Source organism: Amblyomma maculatum, chromosome 11 (genome assembly GCF_055883805.1).
Source record: "Amblyomma maculatum isolate TAMU_Amacu chromosome 11, ASM5588380v1, whole genome shotgun sequence".
Classification (NCBI taxonomy): domain Eukaryota; kingdom Metazoa; phylum Arthropoda; class Arachnida; order Ixodida; family Ixodidae; genus Amblyomma; species Amblyomma maculatum.
In genome coordinates, this window is record NC_139354.1 from 9,029,228 (window position 1) to 9,052,834 (window position 23,607).

General features: G+C 44.5%; 1 protein-coding gene across 1 annotated transcript; it reads right to left on the reverse strand.

Moving 5' to 3' along the window:
* Positions 1-4,090: 4,090 nt before the first annotated feature.
* alphaSnap (Alpha-soluble NSF attachment protein) lies at positions 4,091-23,607 on the reverse strand. Its single transcript, XM_084584976.1, has 10 exons — positions 23,360-23,607; positions 22,026-22,105; positions 20,904-21,020; positions 19,657-19,703; positions 18,750-18,827; positions 16,160-16,215; positions 14,917-15,001; positions 14,554-14,658; positions 11,346-11,414; positions 4,091-8,429 (listed from the first exon to the last, which is right to left on the reverse strand). The coding sequence occupies exons 1-10, from the start codon at positions 23,449-23,451 to the stop codon at positions 8,280-8,282; spliced, it is 879 nt and encodes a 292-aa protein (XP_084441102.1). The 5' UTR covers positions 23,452-23,607; the 3' UTR covers positions 4,091-8,279.

Consider the following 23,607-nt stretch of genomic DNA (forward strand, 5'->3'; position numbering starts at 1 on the left):
TGCCTACGGGGAATGGCACATATAGCTTGGATGTCTGGCTGAAAACACTGACCAGTGCAAGATTTGCCTCTGAGGTGGTCACCTTTGTTTTAGAGGACCTTGCCAGGGATGCTAGGGATGTAGAGCAGCGCCGCTGCGCTGAAGAAGCGCAAGGTACAATATCCGTTGTCATTCCATATAACTATCAAATTTCCCACCGCTTAAAAAACATGGCTCAGAAAGGTGACGTATTGGTAGTCATCACTGTACACGAAAAACTGGCTAGCTTGTGCAATATAGTGCAAGGAAAGAAAGCAGCTAAGGATGCAGTATCAAACACTTAGGCAGGTTCGTGCCGAGGGAGAGTGCCGTCATTTACCATATACCAATCTCCCGTGTCAGAAGCTACACAGAACAAATTGGATGTTGCAGAAACGTCGCACTTCAGAGCTCCACGCAGGATTAGACGCACTGGCGGGGTGGTGGGGAACTGGCCGTCTATGTCGTCAGTGTCATGGTTCTGTTCCAAAAACGTGCACCTCCATTCTGCGAAATGACAATCTTGAAGAAGTTCGCGTCCGAAACAAGCAGAAAAGTATACGAAGCATACTACATTAAGATGGAATTCACCACTTGTGTTAGCAATTGAAGCCTCCGTCGCCTTATCCGATAACTTAAGGAGTCGCACGTACGGCAACGTGCCAGTGTTCTTACTTTGCCATTACTTAATTTGCCAAGATCAGCTTCACTCTAGGGGTGGACCACGTTTATGTCGGCTTTCAACACCTTCTTATCCAAAGCATGATTTACTGTGCTTGGTACGTCACGATATAAAGCGAAAAAGTGATGTAGGCTCAATGCTGCAGAATAGGGCAACTGCTGAACTGGAATTTTTAAATGACGTAAAGCAGGGTTTTAGATTTCAGGAAAGCTACAAAACATCAATTCACATTTGGTTATAGAGGTCTGCACTGAGTGCTTTTGACCTATGCGATGAGAGGGTGACGTCGAATTCCAGCCCTCCAGGACGCTTAGACCTTGAGTAAGACCCACTGCCTCAAAGCCAAAGCTTCGGACTTTATGAGAACGTTTTAATAAGTGTCCCTACATTTTCTTAACATAAAGATGACCAGCTGAGATACATGCCGCTAAGGCTAAAGTCGCACCAGAGAGTACCTGTTTCGCATACTGTTAAAACGTCTACCAGGTCGGAAGAAGAGGAAGACTTTAGGGAAGAAGGCTTCGAGGGTTTGCGTGATACCTGCTCTCGAACGCTCAACACTACCTCTCATCTTCAGCGTCCCACATTCACTCTTAGACTGAGTCAATATTAATAAACCAATGAAGGAGGGTTGAAATCTGGGTCAGTTGGTACATAGTCAGAGAATAAAAATCAGCCAAGGGACGAGGACGAAGAAAGACGCTCCAGCTTCCGTGTGTACATCGTCTTTCTTCGTCCTCGTCCCTTGGCTGGTTTTTATTCTCTGATTAATAAACCAGACAGCTGAGATAAAAGTAAGCCCAATTCCGCGTAGTCGTGGTATGTCCTAGGATCTCCAGCTGGCAGGCTGAAACTATGGCAGCCCTAACTTTTGTGCACCTGATTGTGCTTAGCCATTTCTGTGGAAGGAAAGAGGCCTCCTCTCTTCCACGGATTTCCCATGTTGTTGTGCAAGCGGTTGATTGCTTCTCGTGTGAAGCAGTGAACGGGTTCGAGAATGGGTTCGAAGCAGTGTGAAGTGCGAACGAAGCAACGAACTCCACTGCTCGTACTAGGCCGCGGGAAGATGTTCCATTCGGCGGGGTATACAGTATTCCACAAGGCTGTAAGCCGGAACGTTGTTAGCCGGGGTGCACCTCAGCCTGCATGCCCGAGAGCTTTGGTTAGCGGCGCTTCGTTTGAAGTCCTCTTGGGAGGGCGACAGATAACGCACAAAACAATCAGTGTGCGCCTAGCTTTGCACCATGTGGCAATGCGCCGACGACAGGCGCTTGACTCCCCCCCCCCCTGCCATAGCGAGGGCAGCTGTCATTAGGAAAGCTGTTAAAAAAAGAAAAAAAAAATATCAGAGCGGTGGGCAGACCACGCACGCTGGTCCACGGCTGGGCTCAAAAGGCGGCTGTGGCTGGTCTTATCAGATCTCCCTGAGGCACCGGGTGGAGACATGGATGGACGTGGCAGCATTGCTCTCGGAAGGATACACACGCGTCCACCACAGCGCTGTCCTTTCCCGCTCTGTCCAAAGAAAGGGTCTTCCTTCAGCTCAGTCCCCCCCTTCAAAAAAGAAAGAAAAGAAACAGCGAACGGCAGGAATGGTTGGGGAAGCCCTTCAGTTTGTGTTGCTGTGTCCTTTCGATCGGACCGCTCAAGTTGTTGACGCTTGTTGAAACAACACTTTGGTGCGCTGTTGCAAATTCTATATGCTCAAGGACGTCTGTGTACTATGTGCGCGAATAAGTTTCCATTGTGACAGTGTCCTCGGATATTATTGGGAAATGCGCGGTCCAAGTGAAAGGTGTGTAGGACGTCATGCAGGTTCCGGGTGAGTTTCATTTTTTTTTGCCGCTCTTGCCGTCACAGTGCAGACAATCCGTTTTCCGGCTTTTGCATATGCGGGTTTGTCCGGAATGAAGCAGATCAGCTATGGAGGTGTGAACTTAGGCGAATTAATGCACAGTGCTGATTTCGGCTAGTTGGCGCATATGTGTTGCTCTTGTGTTCCCGTTCTATAAGCACTGCTTTTTTCATAAGTGATCGTAGATTTAAGCACACTATTCAGGAAGCATAATCAAACCTTATGCATGAAATTCTGGCCTGTTCACTTTGCACATCGTACTGTTCTAGTTAGGCGCTGTCTGATCCTATTCTCGTATAGCTTTAATAGAAATTAAAAAAAAAAAAAGATTTTATGCAATACTGAGGCGGCGTTCGTGAAAACCAGAAGCGCAACAGAGGTACGTGTTTCACTTTGCGTTTTCAGTTTGTTCTTGGACGAAAGTGGGATGCGATACGGTGCCGTGTCCTAACAACCGCATTTTTACGCGGCGTTTCCCAAATGACACTACATGTACATGTCTGGAATTATCGCACACGGCCCCGGGCTCGCATGCTATGTCCCCCCATCCCAACCCCCTCTGCGAAGCGATCGAGGGTCATGACCCCCTGACTCCCTCGAAATTTACGCTCCTGTGTGATAGCGTTTTTCTGTTACTTGAATTAGATTACATTGTTCTGTTGTCTAATATGCCGTATATGCCTCATGCCTTCCGTCTGCGGCTGGTTAGAAGTTAGAACCTTCTCCTTCCTCATGCGCTGTGTAAATGTATTTGATCACTCTATCTCCTTCAAACACATGGCGTGTGAACCGATGGGCAGGTTTGCCCGGTAAACTATGGCAGTGGTTATTTTCCTTCCTCCTCGAAGTTTCGCCTTTGATTGGCATGCTTAGGGCACTGCAAGAATTGTTCTTTGCACTTTTCACAGCCTCTGGTTTCCATGTGCAGTGCATATCTTAATTTCAGCAACTGTCGGAACAAGTACCAGATCGCTCTTGCCAGTGATACGCTACAGCATGAACGCAGCCCCGTCATTTATTTAAGTGCATTGTTAGCTTCGAAACTTCGGATTGCTAAATGATCAACGCGGCTTGACACTGCCGAAAACAGACGCAGGTAAGAATAGTTTGCGCCTACTTTGACTCGCTGTAACGTTGTCATAGATCGAAAATAATGAAAAATAACTAAAATATTCAAACTGCTGGGCATGAGGTTGAGGGAGGGCAAATGAGATGAGGGTGAGGGTGAGTGAGGACCAGCAATATTTTTTAAGTGAGGATGAGGGCGAGGGAGGGCAAATAATTTTTTTAAGTGAGGGTGAGGGAGGGCTGCCGATTGTAAATTGAGGGCGAGGGAGGAAAGGCCAAAATGAGGGCATTCGCCCACCTCTGTTCACGACTACCAGTCTCATCTTAATGTGACGTCATATCACACGTTGGTTTGCTTTCATGTTTTGCGAACACATTTTTGCAAATATAGCCAAGTAAGGCCTTTGCCTTAACATCACAGTGCATTGATGCCAATGTTTTTGGAGCAGCAAGACAGGCTGATCCCATTCTTGAGATAACGTTCTTTAATAGATATCGATACATGCCCAAAGTCAAAAGCTGCATACAGCTGCCAGATTGGGCGTTTCATCAAACAGCAGCAGTCAGCCACAACAAGCAGATCTGAAAGGTAGGGGGGAGGGGGGGTTGTGAAAGCAGAGTGGTGTTCATTGACCTGCATAGCCCTTACAAAAACGTTGACCTACAGTCGACAATACACTTTTCATGGCTTTCAACAAACTTCCAGAGGACAGCCTATTGAATCCTAGCGTACACCTCTGTAAGGAAGCGTTGGCGATGCAACCACACTTAAATGGAATGCAGCTGGGGGAAATTAATGTTTTCCATTACCTTTCCCTGCGTGCAGTTCTGAGCCACTAAATCCACCTTTTTTCACACAGCATCACTGTACATGCATGCCTCTTCCCTTCCCCATGCCGGTTGGAAAGGAAACTGGTTCATGCAAGTTGAACACGCGGGGTGGCACACATGGTTACTCCCAATGCTACAGTATGGATCATCAGATAGTTCAATTTTTAAATTTTTCATCTCGTTAATATTTTCAAAAGCTCAATGCTGCGCAAGCTCTTCAAGGGAGGTGCTTCATGTGTGAAAAAAGGTGGACTGTTGGACAACCTTGACAAAAACAACGCTCAACTTGGAAGCCGCCACACACCTAGGAAGTAAACACTGGTGAATTAGCACTCGGAGTGACTGAAAAAGTACAACAAAATGCTGGCAAATTGTCCTTACGAGATTACGGACACCAAGAGGGAATTGGGGGGGGAACGGGAGAAGAAAAAATTACACACCAACGCTTAATCATATGCGCATATAGAGCTCTTTTTGTACATTATTTACATCGTTGGAACCTAATACAATGAGGCTGAATGATAAAAGTGAAGCACAGCATTCGCTCTGTGTACATTTGGATTAAACGGGCTTCCATCTAATAGGTATAGCCTTCACCCAGTCGCTTGACAAACTGCTGAAGGCTCGGGCTTCACTAAGCTAGGAACAACAATGACATTACATGCAGTGTCTCGTGCAACCAGAGCAAGCAGTGCATCCAATTTAAAGCTCTGCATATACACAAGCGGATGCAACCAAAGAAGTCTTAATTAAGCACTACACAGATGACGCAAGATTAAAAAACCTGCCGCACATTCTCAAAAAACGGTTTTCGTTATCTTTGTGCGACTCTTTTATGATGCGGCTGGCTGGATGCAAAATCTGCACACACCAGCCCCAGTCAATCTTATCGCTCTTGGTCCAACTATCCACAGTGGCCATGCATTCTAGGACAGTCGATGGTCACGGTTGCGCTAACGAGATGAGAAGCAACCTGCAAAAGCTGACTGCGTGAATCTAGCACAAATTCGTCTTGACAATTTGTAATAGAGAGGAACAGGGTGACAAGATTGGAAGTTTCAAGACGAGGAAACTTCCCAAGAGATCGTGTTGTCAAAAGCGTGATGAGCAACATTCGTAAATAGTAGGTGCAGCAAACCGCTTGCTTGGCGGCATTCATGTTGACATTCAAATGACCGTGAAGCCAATCGGATGGAATTAAGGTGTAAAGCGGTAAACATTTTGCGTACGGAAATGTCGCCAATTTGGACGCAATCCCAGTGTGTACAACTAAAATGTGTGGTTTGCTGAAGGAGTGGAGACCCTTGCTTTTTCAAGCACCATAGCACACAGTCGGCTTGGTTCGATGTCTGACATCAATGTGCAGTGTTCATGCATTACGCAGAAATGGCACAATAGTTTCCCATTACTGACTGACTGTTCTTCCTGTTAACACAACAGGTGTAGTTGACCATCTTTCCACTGTCTCTCAACCATGCTATATAGCTGCAGTTAGAAATTTGACCATAGCACCAGCGTAGATGTGGCCAGCAAGTGCTGTTCTGTGCAGTCTTTGAGAACAGCACAAGGGCACACACTACAAGTGTCACGCTAACATGTTGTACAACACAAAAACAAATGGTCAGCTTGTGACAGACACTGCCCTTCCCTCAAGGGTGTCATGAAGTGTTGACTGTAACTTATGCACACAGGCAGGGCCCAAACTACAAACAAACTATATTAACCCTCATTTTAGTGGCTTTCTGTTTTGAAACATGAAGCAAGCACTTTGATACTTTCTGCTAATACTTGCTAATAGCTACTGTGCAGACATTGTAGGCAAATCTAAACTTAAATCATAGCAAGTGTGCAGACTAAACATTCTGCACGTCATTCGCAGTACTAGTGAAGTCTAGTATGGCAGAGAACTAGTCTGCCGAAGGGATGATGCCACTTAGCTTGAAAACTATGTTTCTCCCATTCTGTTCATTTCCAGGTGATGTAGCTATAACTTGAACCTATTAATGACCGGGGGCAAATTATCTGTTCTCTGGCACAGCACAGCATACATACTGTTTGCCATGCTGTTACCACTTCTGTCCACAATTTTTTTCCCCAAGCAGCCAGCCGCACTTGCGTTTGGAATGCAAAAAGTGTCAACAGTTGTTTTCTTTGTTAAAAAGTGGCAGCCGATCTTGCATGGGAGAAAATTTATATAAGTGTTGTACACAGGCTGTACAACAAATGTAGGGCAAGAATGCTTGACTATACCACTCTTAGGCATCTCAACATGCTCAGTTACATCTTTTCTTTCTTTTGAGTTATAAGTACAGTACTCACGGATTGAAATAGGACATTCGGAGTGCGTGGCCGTCGCTGAATGCAAGGCAGTGTGGTAAACAGGCCGGCTTTTTGGCGACCGGAAGGAGCAGTTCTGCTTCTTAGATGTTCTCCCCCTCGAGCTATACCACAATGCAGCACCTTGGTTCCATGAGCATCCCCGGGCGGCGCTGCATGCAGCGACGGCCACGCGCTCCGAGTGTCCTATTTCAATCCGTGAGTACTGTACATCATCGTGAAGCCAAGTTGTGCGAATAAGCTGTTTTTCGTTTTTTCATATCATGATACCCTGATCACGAGAAAACAAACTCTGCACAACTAAGGATGATTTACAGTGCCAGCCTAATTACGACTGCCAATACCACCATAAATACAGCCACGAGTGCAACGACAAAAGGACTCTGTTAAAAAAATATGCACACAAGGCAGGTAAGAAATGTGCCGTGTTTAAAGAGAGAATGTTTCTTTATTTTGGGCGGTACCTGCCTGCTTTTTCTCGCCTAACAGGCCAAGTATTGAAAAGAGACTGTAAGCAAGTTTACAGACTCAAATGGATGAACACTGGTGGAAATAAACCACAGCAAACCAAACGATTCTCAGGTTACAATGTGGAACTGAAAATATACAAAACAGCACTATTCCCCCCATTAACAAAGCATCACAAAGGGCTTCAAAAGTGTGCCCCTCTCTACTGCTGATGTCAATCAGATGCAGAGCATCATCACATGCGGTCTGTAAGCAGGTGACCTGCAAACATAAGAGCTTCACCGGATATCTGAAAAATTGCAACTTAAAACAGAACACACAATTTGCCCACAGGCCAGTATTCATAGTCCGAGCGTCGCACTTCAGTGTTAAAACCTGTCGCAGTGTGGATGAACAAGAAAACAGTCCAATAAAAATACCAACATCCACAAGGCTCTGCCCTCAAGTTAAGAGCAGTTCTTCTACATCCTGCTGGTAAAAAAGAAAAAGAAAGAAAAAGTCAGACGAGCTAGCACAAAGCACAATTCAGTCCAAGGAACGTCAGTTTGGATGATAACTTTGCCAAGGTGGCTCTCTCAGAACTCTGAACTTGGCAAACAGTCCACCAAGCACATAACAAGCCTCTTAGCAACCCTGCTGCTTCTTACAAATGATGCCATGTTTAAAAAAAATTTAAATTTTTTGATTCTGCAGGTTTTCGATAGTAGCAAACTGCTCTTTCTTCCTTTTTCGCTACAGCCAATGAGCTTTTTCATTCCACCTGCGTGCATGTACAGGTATAAAAACAATGCGGACCACATGCACATTAGTACTTTCACACCTGCACCCAATGAGGACTAAGCAAGTAGGAGAAGCATTTTTCGTTGCCGTTTCTCGTTTGTCAAAAATCAAGTGGTTTACAAACAAAAGTGACACACTGCCAAACAAGAAACAATGGGGCAGCTGGAAAGGGTGCGTCGCGACACCCTTTTCGGTGTCTCTCGTACACTCTCTGAAAATTTTTTTTACTCCCTCTTCTTTCTAACGTAGGTCTGGTGTCTCCTGCAAGGACTTCTTGATGCGCAGCAGGATGACCGTGTACCACTGGTCGAGCCGGGAGATCGAGTCGTATTCCTTCACTGTGTCCGTGAAGCCCTCAACATCCTGGTCTTCCAACTTTGCAATTAAAGCCTGCAAGCAGGGCGTTTCAAAAGTGAAAAGGAAATGAGAAGATACGAGGCAGAGAAGGAACAGAGTATTGCTTGTGCAAGCCACTTCCCATCAACAACAAAATTGTTTAAAAGGAGCTGTTACCCAGTAACTAGAGGTTAGCCGTTGATCACGAAAGAATCAAATTTCCTACGGGGATCACTTACTCTATGTTCCACGGCTATGAAGCATTTGGAGTATAATAATGCAAGTGAACTTTCCAAAGTAAACCCCACTTTCCCTTACTGCAGAGCGTGCCGATTGCGATAAGACAAATTATTAGGATCACATTTCTTTAACATAAAGCATTCCGATTACAACAAAGCAACTGAACAACTTCTACTAAGATTGCTATCATACAGCAATGCATTATCACTGACAAAGCACTTAGCTCAGCACTGCATTACCACTAACACAGCACTTAACCCTTTGTGGTCCTCAGTCAGGCCCCGCCCGACAACACTACTCTGCCGTAGCGGTCTGCTGTCGGGCACGGCCCCGACAAGCTTTTTCTATAGTTGAATTGCACGAGTTTTGGCTTGCACTTAAGTGTTTTGGAGCTTTGGCAGAAGCAAGTGTGCTAGAGTTCCGTCGTTCTGTTTACATGCTGCTGGCAGCATACCATGGCCGCATTCCCGCTGAGTGCTTTCTATGGCAAAAATTGTCAAGCTTTCATTCAAAGTGACAATGATTTCCTGAGGAAGAGAACTAGTATGTGCTCCTGTCAGATGACGAAGACAGCTTATCTGTTCCAGCGGTGATGACGATGACTGCGCTGGAGCCGGTGGTTCTGGTGACACGAGACCGTGTGTAGCAGTCTGGCAAGCATACATGGAAAGGTCTCCACACCTCACACCAATTCCGTTCAGTGTCTTGAACCCGGGACCTCAAGTAAGCACCTTTAACCTGTCCTGTGAGAGGGACTACTCTCAGTTGTTCTTTACGGACAAACTGATTGAGGACATTGTGCGCGAGGCAAACCGCTATGCATGCGAGAAAATCTCGACTGCCGAAGTTCTTCCGGAACATTCAATTTGGAAGGAGTGGGAAGATGTGTCCGTAGAGAAATTCAAGCCTTTTTTGTAGTAATAATCAACATGGCACTGCATCCAAAGCTCGAAATAAAGGAGTACTTTAGCCAGTACCTGCTCAAGAAGATGCCCTTTTTCCTTCATGTTTTCAAACTCAAGTGGTTTCTACAGATTTTTTGGATGCAGCACGTTTCACCAAGCCCAGATGTCTCACCCGACCGACCAACTTGCGGCAGCAAGGTGAGGGACATTGTTAACTACATTGATGGAAAATGCAGAGAGCATTTCAGAGCCGGGCCAAAAATTTGTATTGATGTGAGCACCGCCGGCTTCAAGGGGTGAATTTTGTTCCAAGTGCTATAATCTACACAAGCCAACGAAATGGGGCATGCAGGTTTATGCACTTGCCGACTGTAAAACGGGCTATATTTCTGCAATTAGCCTTATTACGGAAGCATGACGACTGACAGCCTCTGCCGTCCAGAGCTCCCATTCACATGTAGGATTGTTCTGCACCTGCTTGAGAAATTGCAGCTAGCTACGCCGAGAAGTGGCTGCCACCTTTACACCGACAGGTTTTACACTTCCCCTATTCATGCAGAAGATTTACTTCAGAAGAGCGTACTGCTAACTGGCACTGTTATGACTAACAGAAAGAAAAATGCCGCCGTAACTGAAGAAAGGAGAAGTGGCGGCTTATAGCTATTTCTTTACCCGCAAGACCATGAAATGGTGGAGGAAGCTGTTTTTCTGGCTCCTGGAAATCTCAATCGTAAACAGCTTCATTCTGATGCGCTAGCAGCAGCTCGAACAGGACCTAAAGGAGCAGTGTCATCTTCAGTACCGCCGGAACCTCATCAAACAGCTGGTCGACGATATGAGGGCCTGCGCTAAAAAAACGGGCCCCATCTGTTCGTTTGGACGATGAGGAAAGACTAGATGGTGGGCCTCATTTCATCTACAAGCTCGCAGGTTGTGCGGTTTGCAGTGACTGCAAAGCCAAAGGGGGCAGGAAGGAGAAGGTGTTCTTCTACCAAACGTGTCATCAAAAACCCTTCCAGCGATACCACACCTTGCCAAAATACCGCTGAGAGTCTCGGGCAGGAAGAGAAACCATTGACAATGTTCTTGCCCATTTGTTTGTTTCCTTCCGGGGCCCCGAAAATGAGAAAATAGTTTAAGACCGGAATGGGCGTAAAGCGGGAAAACGTTAGGGACCACAAAGGGTTAAATCCTTACTAGTAATTAGTAACATTCAGCGTAATAAAATATCTGTTCCTTTTCCTTTTGCTGGTTCACGATACACCTCCAATCACAACTACCAATCAAAGTTAGCAAATTCTCAAGCTGACCAAGAGGTTTTTTTTCCAAACAATAGGCTGCAATTGTCTTGAGCATTTCCAAGAGAGACCAGGAACCCTAAAGAATTACTGCAGCTCTATCCAATCAGGGCTCCAATTAATGAGTCTCCAAACACGTGGGGCTTTAATTCGTCCACACCTACTGGAAGAACCTCAAAATGTGGAGGCAATGGCTCAGTGATGACAACTAATAACTCACTTTTCCAGCTGCATCATCTCATCTCAAAGTTGCACGCTTGCATCAGTAATTACAGCAATGGAGCGAATATTACAAAAGTTGCAATATCAACCCTTACAGTTCAGTATTCAAGCAACAGAGAGCAGAAATGGACAGCTGTATAAGACTGAAATGCAGTGAAAGCTGTTTTGCAAAGCTAGTTAAAGCGGTGGAATTTGCTCTCCCCTTCTTTTCCGTGCAGATTTGGATGTGCTCACTCAGTACATGCTTGCAAAATGTGGACTCGGACGTCCATGTTTTGGCAGGTGAGGACAGAGGGGACACTCACTTTGACTAGCTTGTATTCCCGTGAGTCCATGAACGAGGGGCACATTCCTTCATACTTTTTCAAGGCATGCTGAAAAAGAAGTGTCAGTAAACACACAAACCTCCACATGAAAATCCTTAAACAAAGCTATAACAAATAAAGACACCACCTTTGTTACATCACACCGCATGACAATGAGTAATTACTCCCTTATTGCAAATCTACTCCACCTTGGGGGATTCCCCTAAATATTTCACCAACAACATTCCCACTTCGAGTTATTGATCAATTCGCCCGCGCCCTACCATCTGATCTGCTGAGCGTCCTGGTTAGCTCAGTTGGTAGAGCGACTGCCCCGAAAAGCGGTGGACCCAGGTTCGATCCCCGGACCAGGACAATTTTTCTTTAACTACGAAGTTCCTGAGAATGCTGTGTAGCTTTCCTTTGTAGCCGTACGGCTGTGCTTGGGTGGATGACAATGAGTAATTACTCTCTTACTGCAAATCTACTCCACCTTGAGGGAGTGGAAGTCAGGAGAACTGCATCCTCTGATCGTTGTACGCCAGGCAAAAACCAGTGAGCCTCTACCGGTGCCAGTGTGAGCGTGCAGCGAGCGCCGCGGAAATATCTGACGTGGACAGATATCTGCTCAGCGAGCGCCCCAGCTCGCGCCTGGCGCTTCACGCATGCAGACCGACTCCAGCATACGTTTGTGCGTGTTTGTGTGCCATTCGTGAGCCCCATGGAGTGGGGCCTTTAGTGCACACTATTTACTTATGCTGTTGTGAATTCATGAATCCACAAAGAGATGTATACCGTACAAACTGCACAAAAACAAATTAGGTAGCTTGATAAATAAACACGCAACCCAGAACCAAAAGCTGCATTCAAATGCAGTGTCCATGATGCGAGTACAGACGTCCAATTCGAGCCAGCATGCTTGGAGGTTAAAAGAACCTCCCACTTTTTTTTGTGTTGGTTCCTGCAGTTTACTGACTTCACATTTAGGTTTGTGAAGTTTCTCAACCAAGCATAATAAATGAAATGCTTTATTTGCAGCATCTTCTCAGAGTCAAGTGAAGCACTCACGACAATCAATACGTCCCTTTTCTTTACTTTCCTATTTTTCCGCAAACTTCTTGCTCCTCATTGACAACGGCATGAGGAAAGAGTAAGATATACGAGCGAGAGTAGCGCAAACACTCTATAAACTCGTGTTATCCATGAATGGCAGTTACCATGTGAAAAATTACCCTCACAAATTGTCAGGATTAAAGTTAACTCTCCAAAACAGATGCTGACATTCCAGGTAAAATACTGCACAACAGCTGTCTCTGAGAACAAGACTTCATTCCCATCTTCAGCTAGCTTCCTGAAAGTTTCTCTACACTATCCTGTTCTTTTACTTCAGTTTCAAGCCCCTCTTCTCCCCATAAAATTTCTGGGGCCCGTCACAAGCAGAGAAGCCATCGGCGCTTCTTTTTGCCAAATTTTGAAAGACTGATTTTATGTTGGTCACATGAACGGTCCCAGTTAACATAAAAAAGGGGGGAAATGTTTGGGTCTCGGCTGATGATGTAAAATTGACGAGAATTATACAAATATTAATACTAAACAAATAGTGTTCTTGCTGGAACAGCCACACTCCAGCCTCTGCAGAACACAAAAGTTAGCATACTTACAGGGGAGAGGGGAGCACTAAGACCCTGCCACCCTTTTTTTTTCCATCAAAACTCGTAAAGTTATGAGCTTATGAAAATTAGGTAAACACTATCATTAGCCTCTCGTTACTTCTTCCATGGCGATGTTCAGCTGCTGCACGGTTAATCTAGCCCTATATTGTTTGGCAAGTAATGCCAAAAGGACACTGCAGCCCTAATATGCCATTGAGAATGGCCTCTTCCTTAGTCCCTCTCATGGTAGTACCAGGTACTTCAGTGCACATTTTCAAAAAAGGCAGTTCAAACTAGAAGAGTATTTTCAAACAAAAACCCTCAGCGACGGCAGGCGTTAACTGTACAAGCTATTCTAATTACCCAGCTGATTAACCTTTCTGTTAAAGGGACCCTGAATATAGTCGTATCCTAGCACAACAAACCTGTAGAGGTGGTTTATGTGAGTATATTCGAGTAAAATATAAAAGCACTACTGCATGGACACCATAATTTACATGTAATTTTTAAAAATTGCTCCTCACGAATGCTTGCAGTCGATTAAGGCGATATGTCACTACGAGTTCTTAACCGGCCTTTCCCAGTGGCGTAAAGTGGGCTCAAGTGACGCTGGTGGAATGGGGTGAGGTGCAGCGCAATCTCAATTTGGTTTCTTTATTTTAGTTTTTGCATGCCAGCATCTGTTCAGTTAAGGGAGGAGGGGGGGGGGGGGAGCATTATTTTTTATGCACAATGTTATAGGTGATGGCGAAGATAGCGAACAGATTTGTGTTGCAAAGACGAGTGGTGGAATATCAATCATTCAAGCATACAATCCTGCCTCAGTAAATATCTTTTCACGGTCCCCTGGCACGGACATAACTGGGTGGTCAGCGCCAATGGGGACTTAAAAGCCATGGACAACACAATTACACATCAGTTTTTGAAACAAAGAAAAAAACTCAACTCCCACAGCGCGAGGAAATCCAATCTTAAACCGAGTGTAATAGGCACACAGGAAGCTCAATGGAAACAGCATGTCCGCTGATGACACGTTGAAGCAACTGGTGCCCAATCTGATTCGCTTGCTCTACCCAATTTCTTTCACTCTGTTGCTCGCAAAGGTAATGACCATTGTTGGCGATCGCTGTACTTTTCATTGCACTAAGCGTGACATGCAGCAAGAGCAGATGCTGTTCATAACTGGACGCCATAGTCTCTGCAACACAACACTAGCAGATTCGCTGTTTCCATCATCGAGCCCAATGCGTTCAGTTTCAATTTTGCGCAGAAAAGGCATGACAAGAAATTTTTTTTTTTTTCTCATGCAAAACTCATGCACTTAAATGGCATTGTCTTGTCCACGGCTTGGAATTCCCCATTAGCACCAAACAGGCAAGTGTTAAGTGAAAAGTTAGTAGGTGAGTTTTGGTTACAATCTATGTAATGAAACTAAATTTAAAAACAAATTACATCTGTTACGATGGCGTTTGTTCCTGAACATATTTTTCTTCTATCTTTATCTCCCCAGCCATTCCCAATGCTTGCTTAACTTGCCGACTGGGTTTCATACTCACCTGTGCATTGAGGACATCGACACACAAGTGGCAAAGTGCAGCGCGGAAGAAGTACTCTTTCGAGCTGTACTTCAGCAGTGGGTTGTCTAGCGATGATGCTGCCACCTACGTGCAAGGAGAGAAAGATCAGCCTTCAACTGAAGAACAGTTTTAACAGGCGACACCCGAGCACCTCAATAAACAGTAAATTGATTCTCAAGTGCCAAGGCAACAATCTGGAGAGTATTTCAACCTCCCAAAATTCTTACACATGCGTCCATACCGCACAGCACTGGGGCAGCGTTTGCCTTCAGCATCATACCAAGCACAATGCTGCGACCGCGATCAGGTTCAGTGACCTTGAGTGATGAAATGGAGGCTCACCTGTTCGTAGATATCGATCGCTTTCTCATACTGTTCCAGCTGAGCGGCGTACTTGGCAACGCACAGCATGCACTTGTTGGCCGAGCTGCACGGACAGAACACAGCCTGACAAACTGCACACGACCTAAGTGGCTGACAGTATCAATAAATAAATAAAATTCTACTCCTAAACCACAGCCACTCAACACTAGAAACAAAGGTGTGACGTTACGCTCACCATGTTACACATATAATGGGACACCGAAATGCTCAATGTAGATTATAAGAAACACTAAAGGTTTAGCAGGGCACCCTTCATAACATACCCAGAAGGTAAGTTTCCCATCTCATAACTTGGACACTCACAAACACGCCCCTAAGAGAGCAATCACTCAAGAGAAGAGAACCTGAAACTCACTGGTGCTACTACTTTCTTTATATACCCCTCATCGTCGCCGAAACCAAGTCTTCATGTTATATCACGTGCCCAGCTCAAACCAAGAAAGTGACATAATATACGAGTACATAATATTTCTCGAAAAATGGCCACATCATTAGGTGCCAAGGCTGCCAGGTGTCACCGTCGAGGCCACCCACCTCATTTATCTGAACACACTTCGCACGCTACACGACACAGTCCTACCCTAACCAAGCTGCCCTCCATCTTTCCAACATTGCCTTAAACCTTTTTTTTTTTTTTTTTTTTGCTGACCAGTGAAGCATGGGACAATCTCTGGTTTGCTAAAACAAACCATGAGATTAAGATTTAATAGCAAAGAGAGAGAGAGAGAGAAAGAAATCTAATGAAAGGAAAGATACAAGCTGGCACTTGGATTCCAGCTGAATAATAATCAAGCGACAGATGCAGTTTTCTGGCAGAAGAAAGAAATCAAGGCAGCTCTTGAAGGATAAACATGAACAAAGGATGAAAGGGAACCTAGAATCCATTCACAAGCATTTTGACAAGAGAACCGACCACAGAGAGAGCCAAGCTGGCTAACACTGAGTGGCAAAGCGAGATCTGGTCTCACTTTCTCGCCCTTGTTTTGGATGCGTACACTCATCACACATGCTGCAAGAGCGATTGAAATTAATGCAGCAATACTATTAAAAAAAAAAAAAAAACAGTTTGCATGTTCTGCAAAAGCAGCTGCAACAAGTTTGAACGCAAAAAAATGGTCCCAAGGAAATTAAACGTTACTCACGTTACTCATTCAGGGCCCCATCTCCCTTTATTCACTTCAGGCAAGGATGTGCTACGTACCTTGTGGACTCTTCACCCTTGAAATAATCAGCTGCCTGCTCATAGTGTGACATAGCCTGAAATGGAAAAAAAAAAGAGAAAAATCATGTTCAAGCCTGGTGTAACATTTCATCAATCTCTTGACTAGAAGCGATAGGAACACCAACCATGCAGTGGGAAAGCCTCAATGATAAAATGACCAAAGCTGTGCACAAAATTTTTGCACTGTTCTGCAACAAATAACTGCACACCTAATTACTAAAAACAAAATAAAGCTGCCGTTTTAATGCTTTTTCTGTTTTCAAATGCAAGTTGGTAACAGGGTGAACTTTTTAAAGCAATACACAGACAGAGTCACAAAGAGCAAACTTATCAGTCTAACTAAAAACACAATGGCTGTGGTTGCCAAATACTAGAACAATAGTTTCCCAGATAGCTGCTGGGCATGCCAGCCATCAAAAAGGTTTTTTTTTTTTTTTTTTCTATAAGAAAGAAAAGAGCAGAAGAAAAATGCTCAAGGCAACTGCCCCAAATGGCAGCCTCAGCACTAATGCACTCCGGTCACTTCAAGTGCAAATGTGCACACAACAAGACTACATACTATGGCAAAACGTTAAAAATTAACATCATATGCATTGAGTTTCAAGAAATGTGCAGCTTATATCATAAGAGCAGCTATGTGCAATGCTGCAGAAATTACAAGGTATGCGAACACATTAAAAAGAGAATAAAAATATTTATTTTCTTTTTCTGATTGACTACACTGAAAATCAACTTACCTCGACAAAAATTACTTCTGCAGGCAAGGTTATTCATACTTTGTGACATTCTTGTATAGCCTCTTTTATACATTATAAACTTACACAGACAGCATAACCGCATAACCTTTTCATTAGGTCCCCTATTATATAAGAGGAGTCCGCTAGAAAAGTGCCCAATCACCACTAACACTAGGACCTCCAAGAATATTTTTGCCCAACATCAGTATGTAGTTCCGGCTCCGCTAAAGTCACCGAGTTGTAAACATTACAAGCATAGCTCTTCAGTTTTCACAAGACACTTCATGTTATGAGTAGACTACATCTCAGCCCTAACTTCTTACTCAACTGGCGCAAGTTGACGCTGTGGCTCAGCTGACTTCGCCTGGCAGCTTCTGCTGCTCCAGTCAAAAAGTTTACAAGAGGCTCTCTATGCTTCACATAAATGCTGCCTCCACTTTGGAAGGCAATGATCCAATGACACAACAGTGTCCACAGTAAAACTACACACTGGTGGCAAGGCAAGCATGAAATAACAAACAAGCCTACGCCAGCTTTACACAAGCCTAATATGCAAGGAAGGCGAAGGTAAGGCGAAGGTAATATGAAGGTAAGGCGAAGACTCTTGAGAGTTCCTTGGACTGCCAGAAGATCAAATCAGCCGATATTGTCGACCATAAACCCTGACTGCTCACTGGAGGGTCAAATTCTAAAGTTAAAGCTCAGCTACTTTGGTCATCTGATGAGAAGAGAGGAGTCGCTGGAGAAAGATTTGATGTTGGGAAAGGTTGAGAGTCGCCGGAGAAAGGGTAGGCAGCGAACGCGATGGTTAGATGGCATTCTCGAGGCATTGCAGATGAAGCTATGTGATGTTAGGAAGATAGTGAGAGACCGGAAAGCGTGGCGTGACATGGTCCATAGGGTCACGAAGAGTCGGACACGACTGAACTGAACTGAATATGCAAGAAAACATTCAGTTCCGCCCAGTGGACTCTGCTAGAAGTACCTCACGGACCCTGAACACATCTCCTTGTAGAGCAAGATGCAGGAACAAGAGCTGCTCACCTGCACTTGAAGGGTTGTAGCATCAAAACAGACAGCACGCAGGCAGACAGACAGAACAGGTGCAACTTGCGACTGTTTATTCATAGTGGATGGTGTGTATGTAAGGTAAAAAACTAAGAGAGGAAGAACCAAAACATGTGCGCAAGGAATGGGTAATCTGACCAGCGCACAAAGTCTAGGCATGCACTTGTCTCACTGCGTTTTATCTAAAAATGCATTTACTACTATTTTAAAGATTTTTGTTTCCTTCAGCCTGGCTTCGTACAAGTTACCTGTTCTGCCGCAGGCTTTACAGTGGTGCGCTAAATGAGATCTCAAATTGCGCTTCGATTAGAAGAATGAGGCAGGATCCCATGGGATCCAGGACACAGGAGTAGGGATAAGATAGCCCAGGAACTGCTTGAGGCACGCTGTATCAATGAAAAAGGTAGTGATTGTGTAAGTGCACCATCCCCAGGAACTGCTTGAGGCACGCTGTATCAATGAAAAAGGTAGTGATTGTGTAAGCGCACCATCTATTGCAATGCACAGTAATGAAAGGGCTTTTTCAGATAAAACGCAGTGAGACAAGTGCGTGCCTAGACTCCGTGTGCTGATCAGGTTACCTACCTGTCGGGTGCATCATTCCGTTCTTCCTCTATATCTTGATTCTTTGGCCTTAGATTCACATCATCCTTTGTTGCACTTGTCCTGTCTATCTATCTGTGTGCTGTCTTTTTTGGCCCTACAACCCCATCAAGTGAACATGCACCAATTATCCTCCCAGCAAGTATTATCAAGCTGCTCACCTTCTCAATGTCGACTACCTCTGACTCGTATATTTCGGCTATGGTCATATGGTGCTTTGCAGCTATGGTGAATCGGCCCTGCAAACAGAATGTAAAAATCAGCACTTTTTGCCTTATCCTTTGAGAAACAAGGCGTGCTATTGACAAGATAACAGTGGCGATGGTTATTTAAATGCCTAGCATATTTCCAGTGTATTTTTGCAATGTTGCTAGGATTCGGGTTTGCACGACACATCTTAATAAAGTACTTAGTGTCATACACTTACCATGCAGTTACACCTCAAGCACACACAAACACACACAAAAAATCCAAACATAAAATAATGAACTGTACACTTACAGTCAGGAATAAAATTTACTGAATGCAGGTGCACAGAAGGAAAAACTATTTTGTACAGTTAAGCAAATCAGCTCATTAAAAAGCCAAGAAGTACAAAGGGACATGCGTGCACCAGCTGCTACAGAAAATATCAGCCAAGTGCATAACAACGCAATGCTACAATAACTTTTTCCCTTTCGTGCAATAGGATAAGGAAACATTTGTTTCCCCGCTGTACAAGCAGCCCCATACGAAAAATAAAAAATTAACTTAATCAAAAGTGGAATTTCCTGAACAGAGGAAAGGAACAATGAGCACCTGACATGAATAATTTGCTGCTTACAACAAAATGTGACAAGTAGAAACAAAGAATGGTAGAAGATGCGCTCATGCACAAAAAGGCAAGGATTTGTAGCAACTGTGTAGGTCCCCATGTTCATTATCAAATTTATCAATCTACAGCGTGAACAAAGCCCACACCGGACAAATACAATAGGCATCCCTCTCTTGCATTGGGCAACAAAATGTTTGTTTGTTATTTATTATTATTATTCTTATCCCATTTGCCTGTCTTTTCAGAACACTTACCATGTCTGTGTAGATCTCAATAGCTTTGAGGTGGCAGTTGATGGCCTCTGGATGAAGAGAAGTCAATAAAAATTAAAAAAGAAAACAAAAACACCTGTTTGAAATGTGGCTCCTCGTTAGCTGACCTCTTCAGACACAAACAATGCGAGGTTAAGCATATGATCTGCGATTTCTACATGCAAGGTGACAACGTGTAATGGTTAAGATGGCGCTTTAAATTGAAAGGCTGCATAAAAATTAAGGTAGCACAGAGGGCAAAGGGCTCAAAGGCTCCCTCAGGCACATCACAACCTGGGCATGCAAGCCACTCCTGCTTGTCTGGACTGTCCTGCGACCCATATCTACAAGAATGCGTACGCGAATGTTAGCACGGTTAGCCTGCAATGTCTGAAACTTAGTTTGAGATTCTTCATCCCCTTACAGTGACCCTCAGTGGAAAGTTAACAGTGCAGACAAACACGCTCGAGAATTAGCCGGCCGAGTGGTGGTGCAAAATCAGGAACCGGAACCCTTCGGTGAGCCAGTCATATCACACCACAAACTCACTGTTCATTACAAAGCAATATGAAGAACACTCCCACCACCCCATAAAACACTGACCAGACACCAGCAAATCATACGGAGACGGCTACAGATGGAAACCCTCCCCAACCCAAACTACATATCAAAATTCATAAATAAGGATATGAATCCCTTCTGCTGCTTTTGCGGCGAGAAAGACAACTTCGACCATATGATCTGGGCGTGCAGAGTCCATAAGGCTACCTCAGAAATCTTGCCCGATCTCTCTAAAGAAGCTTGGGATAAGCTAACGTCCAGCAATGATCCCAACATTCAGCTCAAGGCTGTCGAATGGGCCAGCGTCGCCAAAGGTCTCCACGGCCTGCGGCACGCTAGCTAACTGCCCTCAATCCTCCACCCTTATTCACAATAAAGTTTCATCAGCCTCAGCCATTCGCATCTCTCACTACTGAACTATTTTGTTACACCTTGTTTCTCTGGGATAACTCTATGCTCCAAGAGCATAACCCGCCATCCTAAGTCATCACAGTGAGTAGTATTATTATATGAAAAGCTACATCTTGCAAAGTACAAACAGTGCACACATGGGCATTTAGCATTTCATGTTTTCTTCTTTTGTGCTCTCGTAACATAAGCATAAAAGGCATTACTTATATTGCAGTGACCACATGCTAAATGTGCTTTCTTTGCAAGGTTGTGCATGAAACATGTGAACCCTCCTTTACCTTGAGGGTCTGACTTCTTGTAGCACGTGCCAGCGTCAACAAAGCAGGACGCTGCGTCATGACGACTGCCACACTTGAGATGCAGGCTGGCTGCTTCGCAGAAAGCACTCCCCGCCGCTGCATCGATAAACAGTTTTTCATGCAATGCCTTTGGAATATGCCAGCTATTGAGCAAACACCCCCATCAATGACTGTCCCTCCGCTATACTCCCTCCCTAAATATGCTCAGGCTTGGCTGAATTGTATTTAAATCTACCTCCTTCCCCCCCAATTATTCCCTCAAATATAATGAACTAACAGGAGATACTGCCAAATTGAAGGAAGTGCAGTTCCTGTCCCCATACGTATCCTCACAGAAATATTGGCAGCTTAACCGTTCTGAAATGAAGGCTGTTCATCTCCACAAAAACTACCGCTGTTACTGCAAACTAAAAGCCCTTCCTTGTCATCAAAGATTAATATGTATGTGAAAAAGTGTTCAAATTCAAAGCAACTTGTTCTTCCTGCAAGTTTTCTGTTTAAAAGTGCAGTAGAAGCACTTGCAAGTGAAGGCATTAAAAATAAAAAATAAAAATAAGCAACAATGTTTCAAGAACATGATTTTTAAAGGTCAGGGCCTCAAACTTAACTCACTGAGGTGCCACAAACACCAGTGGTGCACTTGCTAGTGGCAATTTCGCAGAAGTGACAAATGGAGCATGCACAACTAAACATAAATGTTACATGTTCACAGAGAAGCTATCAGTGTAGAAAAATAATATGTGAAGATATTCCATGTTTGTAACATTGATGTACACTGGCGGAGAAATATGTGCTGCTGGCTATGGGATTCAACATTCGAAAGCAACAAACATATTGGCTACAAAGACGCTGCAGTCAGATGGTCCGGATTAATTTAGGCCCTGTAAAGTTCTTTAACAGGAGCTGACATTGCACAGCATGCAGGCATGCAGTCAGTGTATGTTAAAAAACCTAAGCTTTATGCTAGCTTTCCTTTTTTAAAGCTTTATGTTCATTTAGAAAACTTGCAAATTCATGGGTTCAGCAATTCATAAACACGAGCCAATGCAGGAAATAAGATGCATTAATTTCACAAATAGTAGAAAGTTGCATTATACACACCGCTCCATTTCTTGGACATCTTGAACATGTTCGCAGCACGTGCATACATTTCACATGCTTCCTCCATCTTTGATGAACTCCTGCACAAAATTTAGAACAAATGAAAGAAATAAAAAATAAAAACTTCTGGCACCTTAATGCAAAGGGTTGAAGTTTTACAATACAGATAGATGTCCTTGAATAAGAACGCTCATGGCCATGACGTTTACACAGTGAGCAGCGATCATTTTTACTTTCATTAGAAGTACACATCAGTGAAACAAAGCTGACACAATTAACAAGCAAAAGGCTAAAGGTTATATATTTTCAACTTCCTTACTCCCTCCAGAACATTAACCGAACAGTGTGCCATCATCTGCAATCTAGACATGCGATATATTTTGCGATACAGCCCAAAGTACGCGCGGTTTGCCGACGATAACAGACTCAATTCTCGTACGATGTGACGTGCAAGCCATAAGGGGGCTACTTCTAACACCGTGAGGGGGGCGTTACTTGGGTTTGGAAGTACAAAATAAAGGTAAAAACTGGCTTGCGCCTGCAATAAACAATCGCGCATTGTTCGGCAAAATGCCGCTGATGGATCAGGCGACACATTCTCGACGCACGAGACAACAGATCCGATGGTGGGCACTGTCGATTTGGCCTCCAGCCTTATTACCGACAATGATCAAGTAGTGTTCCTCGCCGCACAGTGGCACATACAACACTTACGAGACAAAATCCCAATATCCGCCGCCTTACTATCAGGAATGATCTCCGCCGATTCAACATTCATCACCGCGCGATAAGTCCAGCTATGCTTCCAAGACGTCAATATTGGTTCCTTGAAATCAAAAGGTCGTGCCACCACTTCGACTTGCTTGTTTTCAAACAGCGCCTTATTTCTGGGCTGCAATGCGCCAAATGCTGATACATGCTGCGATTAAGCAAGCGACGGAGAATGCGGATGTCACTGCAGCAGTGTTCGCATGCGCTACGAACGAAACTTGCTGCCAATTTAGATAAGTGTATTTGGGTTTTCCTTAACGTTAGCATCTGCCCGTACCTGCAAAGATAGCTCTCCTACGGAATGTCCAAAGCTTAAGCTGAAGATGCAGCCTGAATACAGTACTTAAGCATCAATAACCAGCGGCCTTTCGAAGATTACCACACTGGGAAGGTAGCCAAAGGCCCACTGCAGGAAAAAAAAAACGGTGTCTCATGCGGCGACCAGGCTGCCAGTTTCGTTCGCACAATGTGGGCGAGCTAGCAACCCGTCAAAACATCGTGCGATAGGCAACACCTGACGGCAGCTAACCCTTGCTAGCTCGAAACTCTCGCCGTCCTCTTACCCGAATAACGATCCGAGGAAGCCCTGGGCCGACTTGATCTTCTTTTCAGCGTCGGCCACGAGCTGCATCGCCTTTTGCTCGTTATCCGCCATACTCGACACACCGTTGTCGACGATACTGAGCTGAAATAAAATGAGACTAGACACCGCTGACACTACTTTCCCGTTGCAAGACACGGTATGATCGACAGTACAGCCAGTACAGCCGTACACACAGACCTCGATACGCTCCTGTGTGTATGTGTGTGC

Coding starts and splice junctions, on each gene's coding strand:
- alphaSnap (XM_084584976.1), bottom strand. CDS start 23,451: ATGGCGGATAACGAGCAAAAGGCGATGCAGCTCGTGGCCGACGCTGAA. Junction 18,828..19,656: donor TTGAGATCTACACAGACATG/GTAAGTGTTCTG, acceptor TTCTGTTTGCAG/GGCCGATTCACCATAGCTGC. Junction 8,430..11,345: donor GGGAATACAAGCTAGTCAAA/GTGAGTGTCCCC, acceptor CCCTGCTTGCAG/GCTTTAATTGCAAAGTTGGA.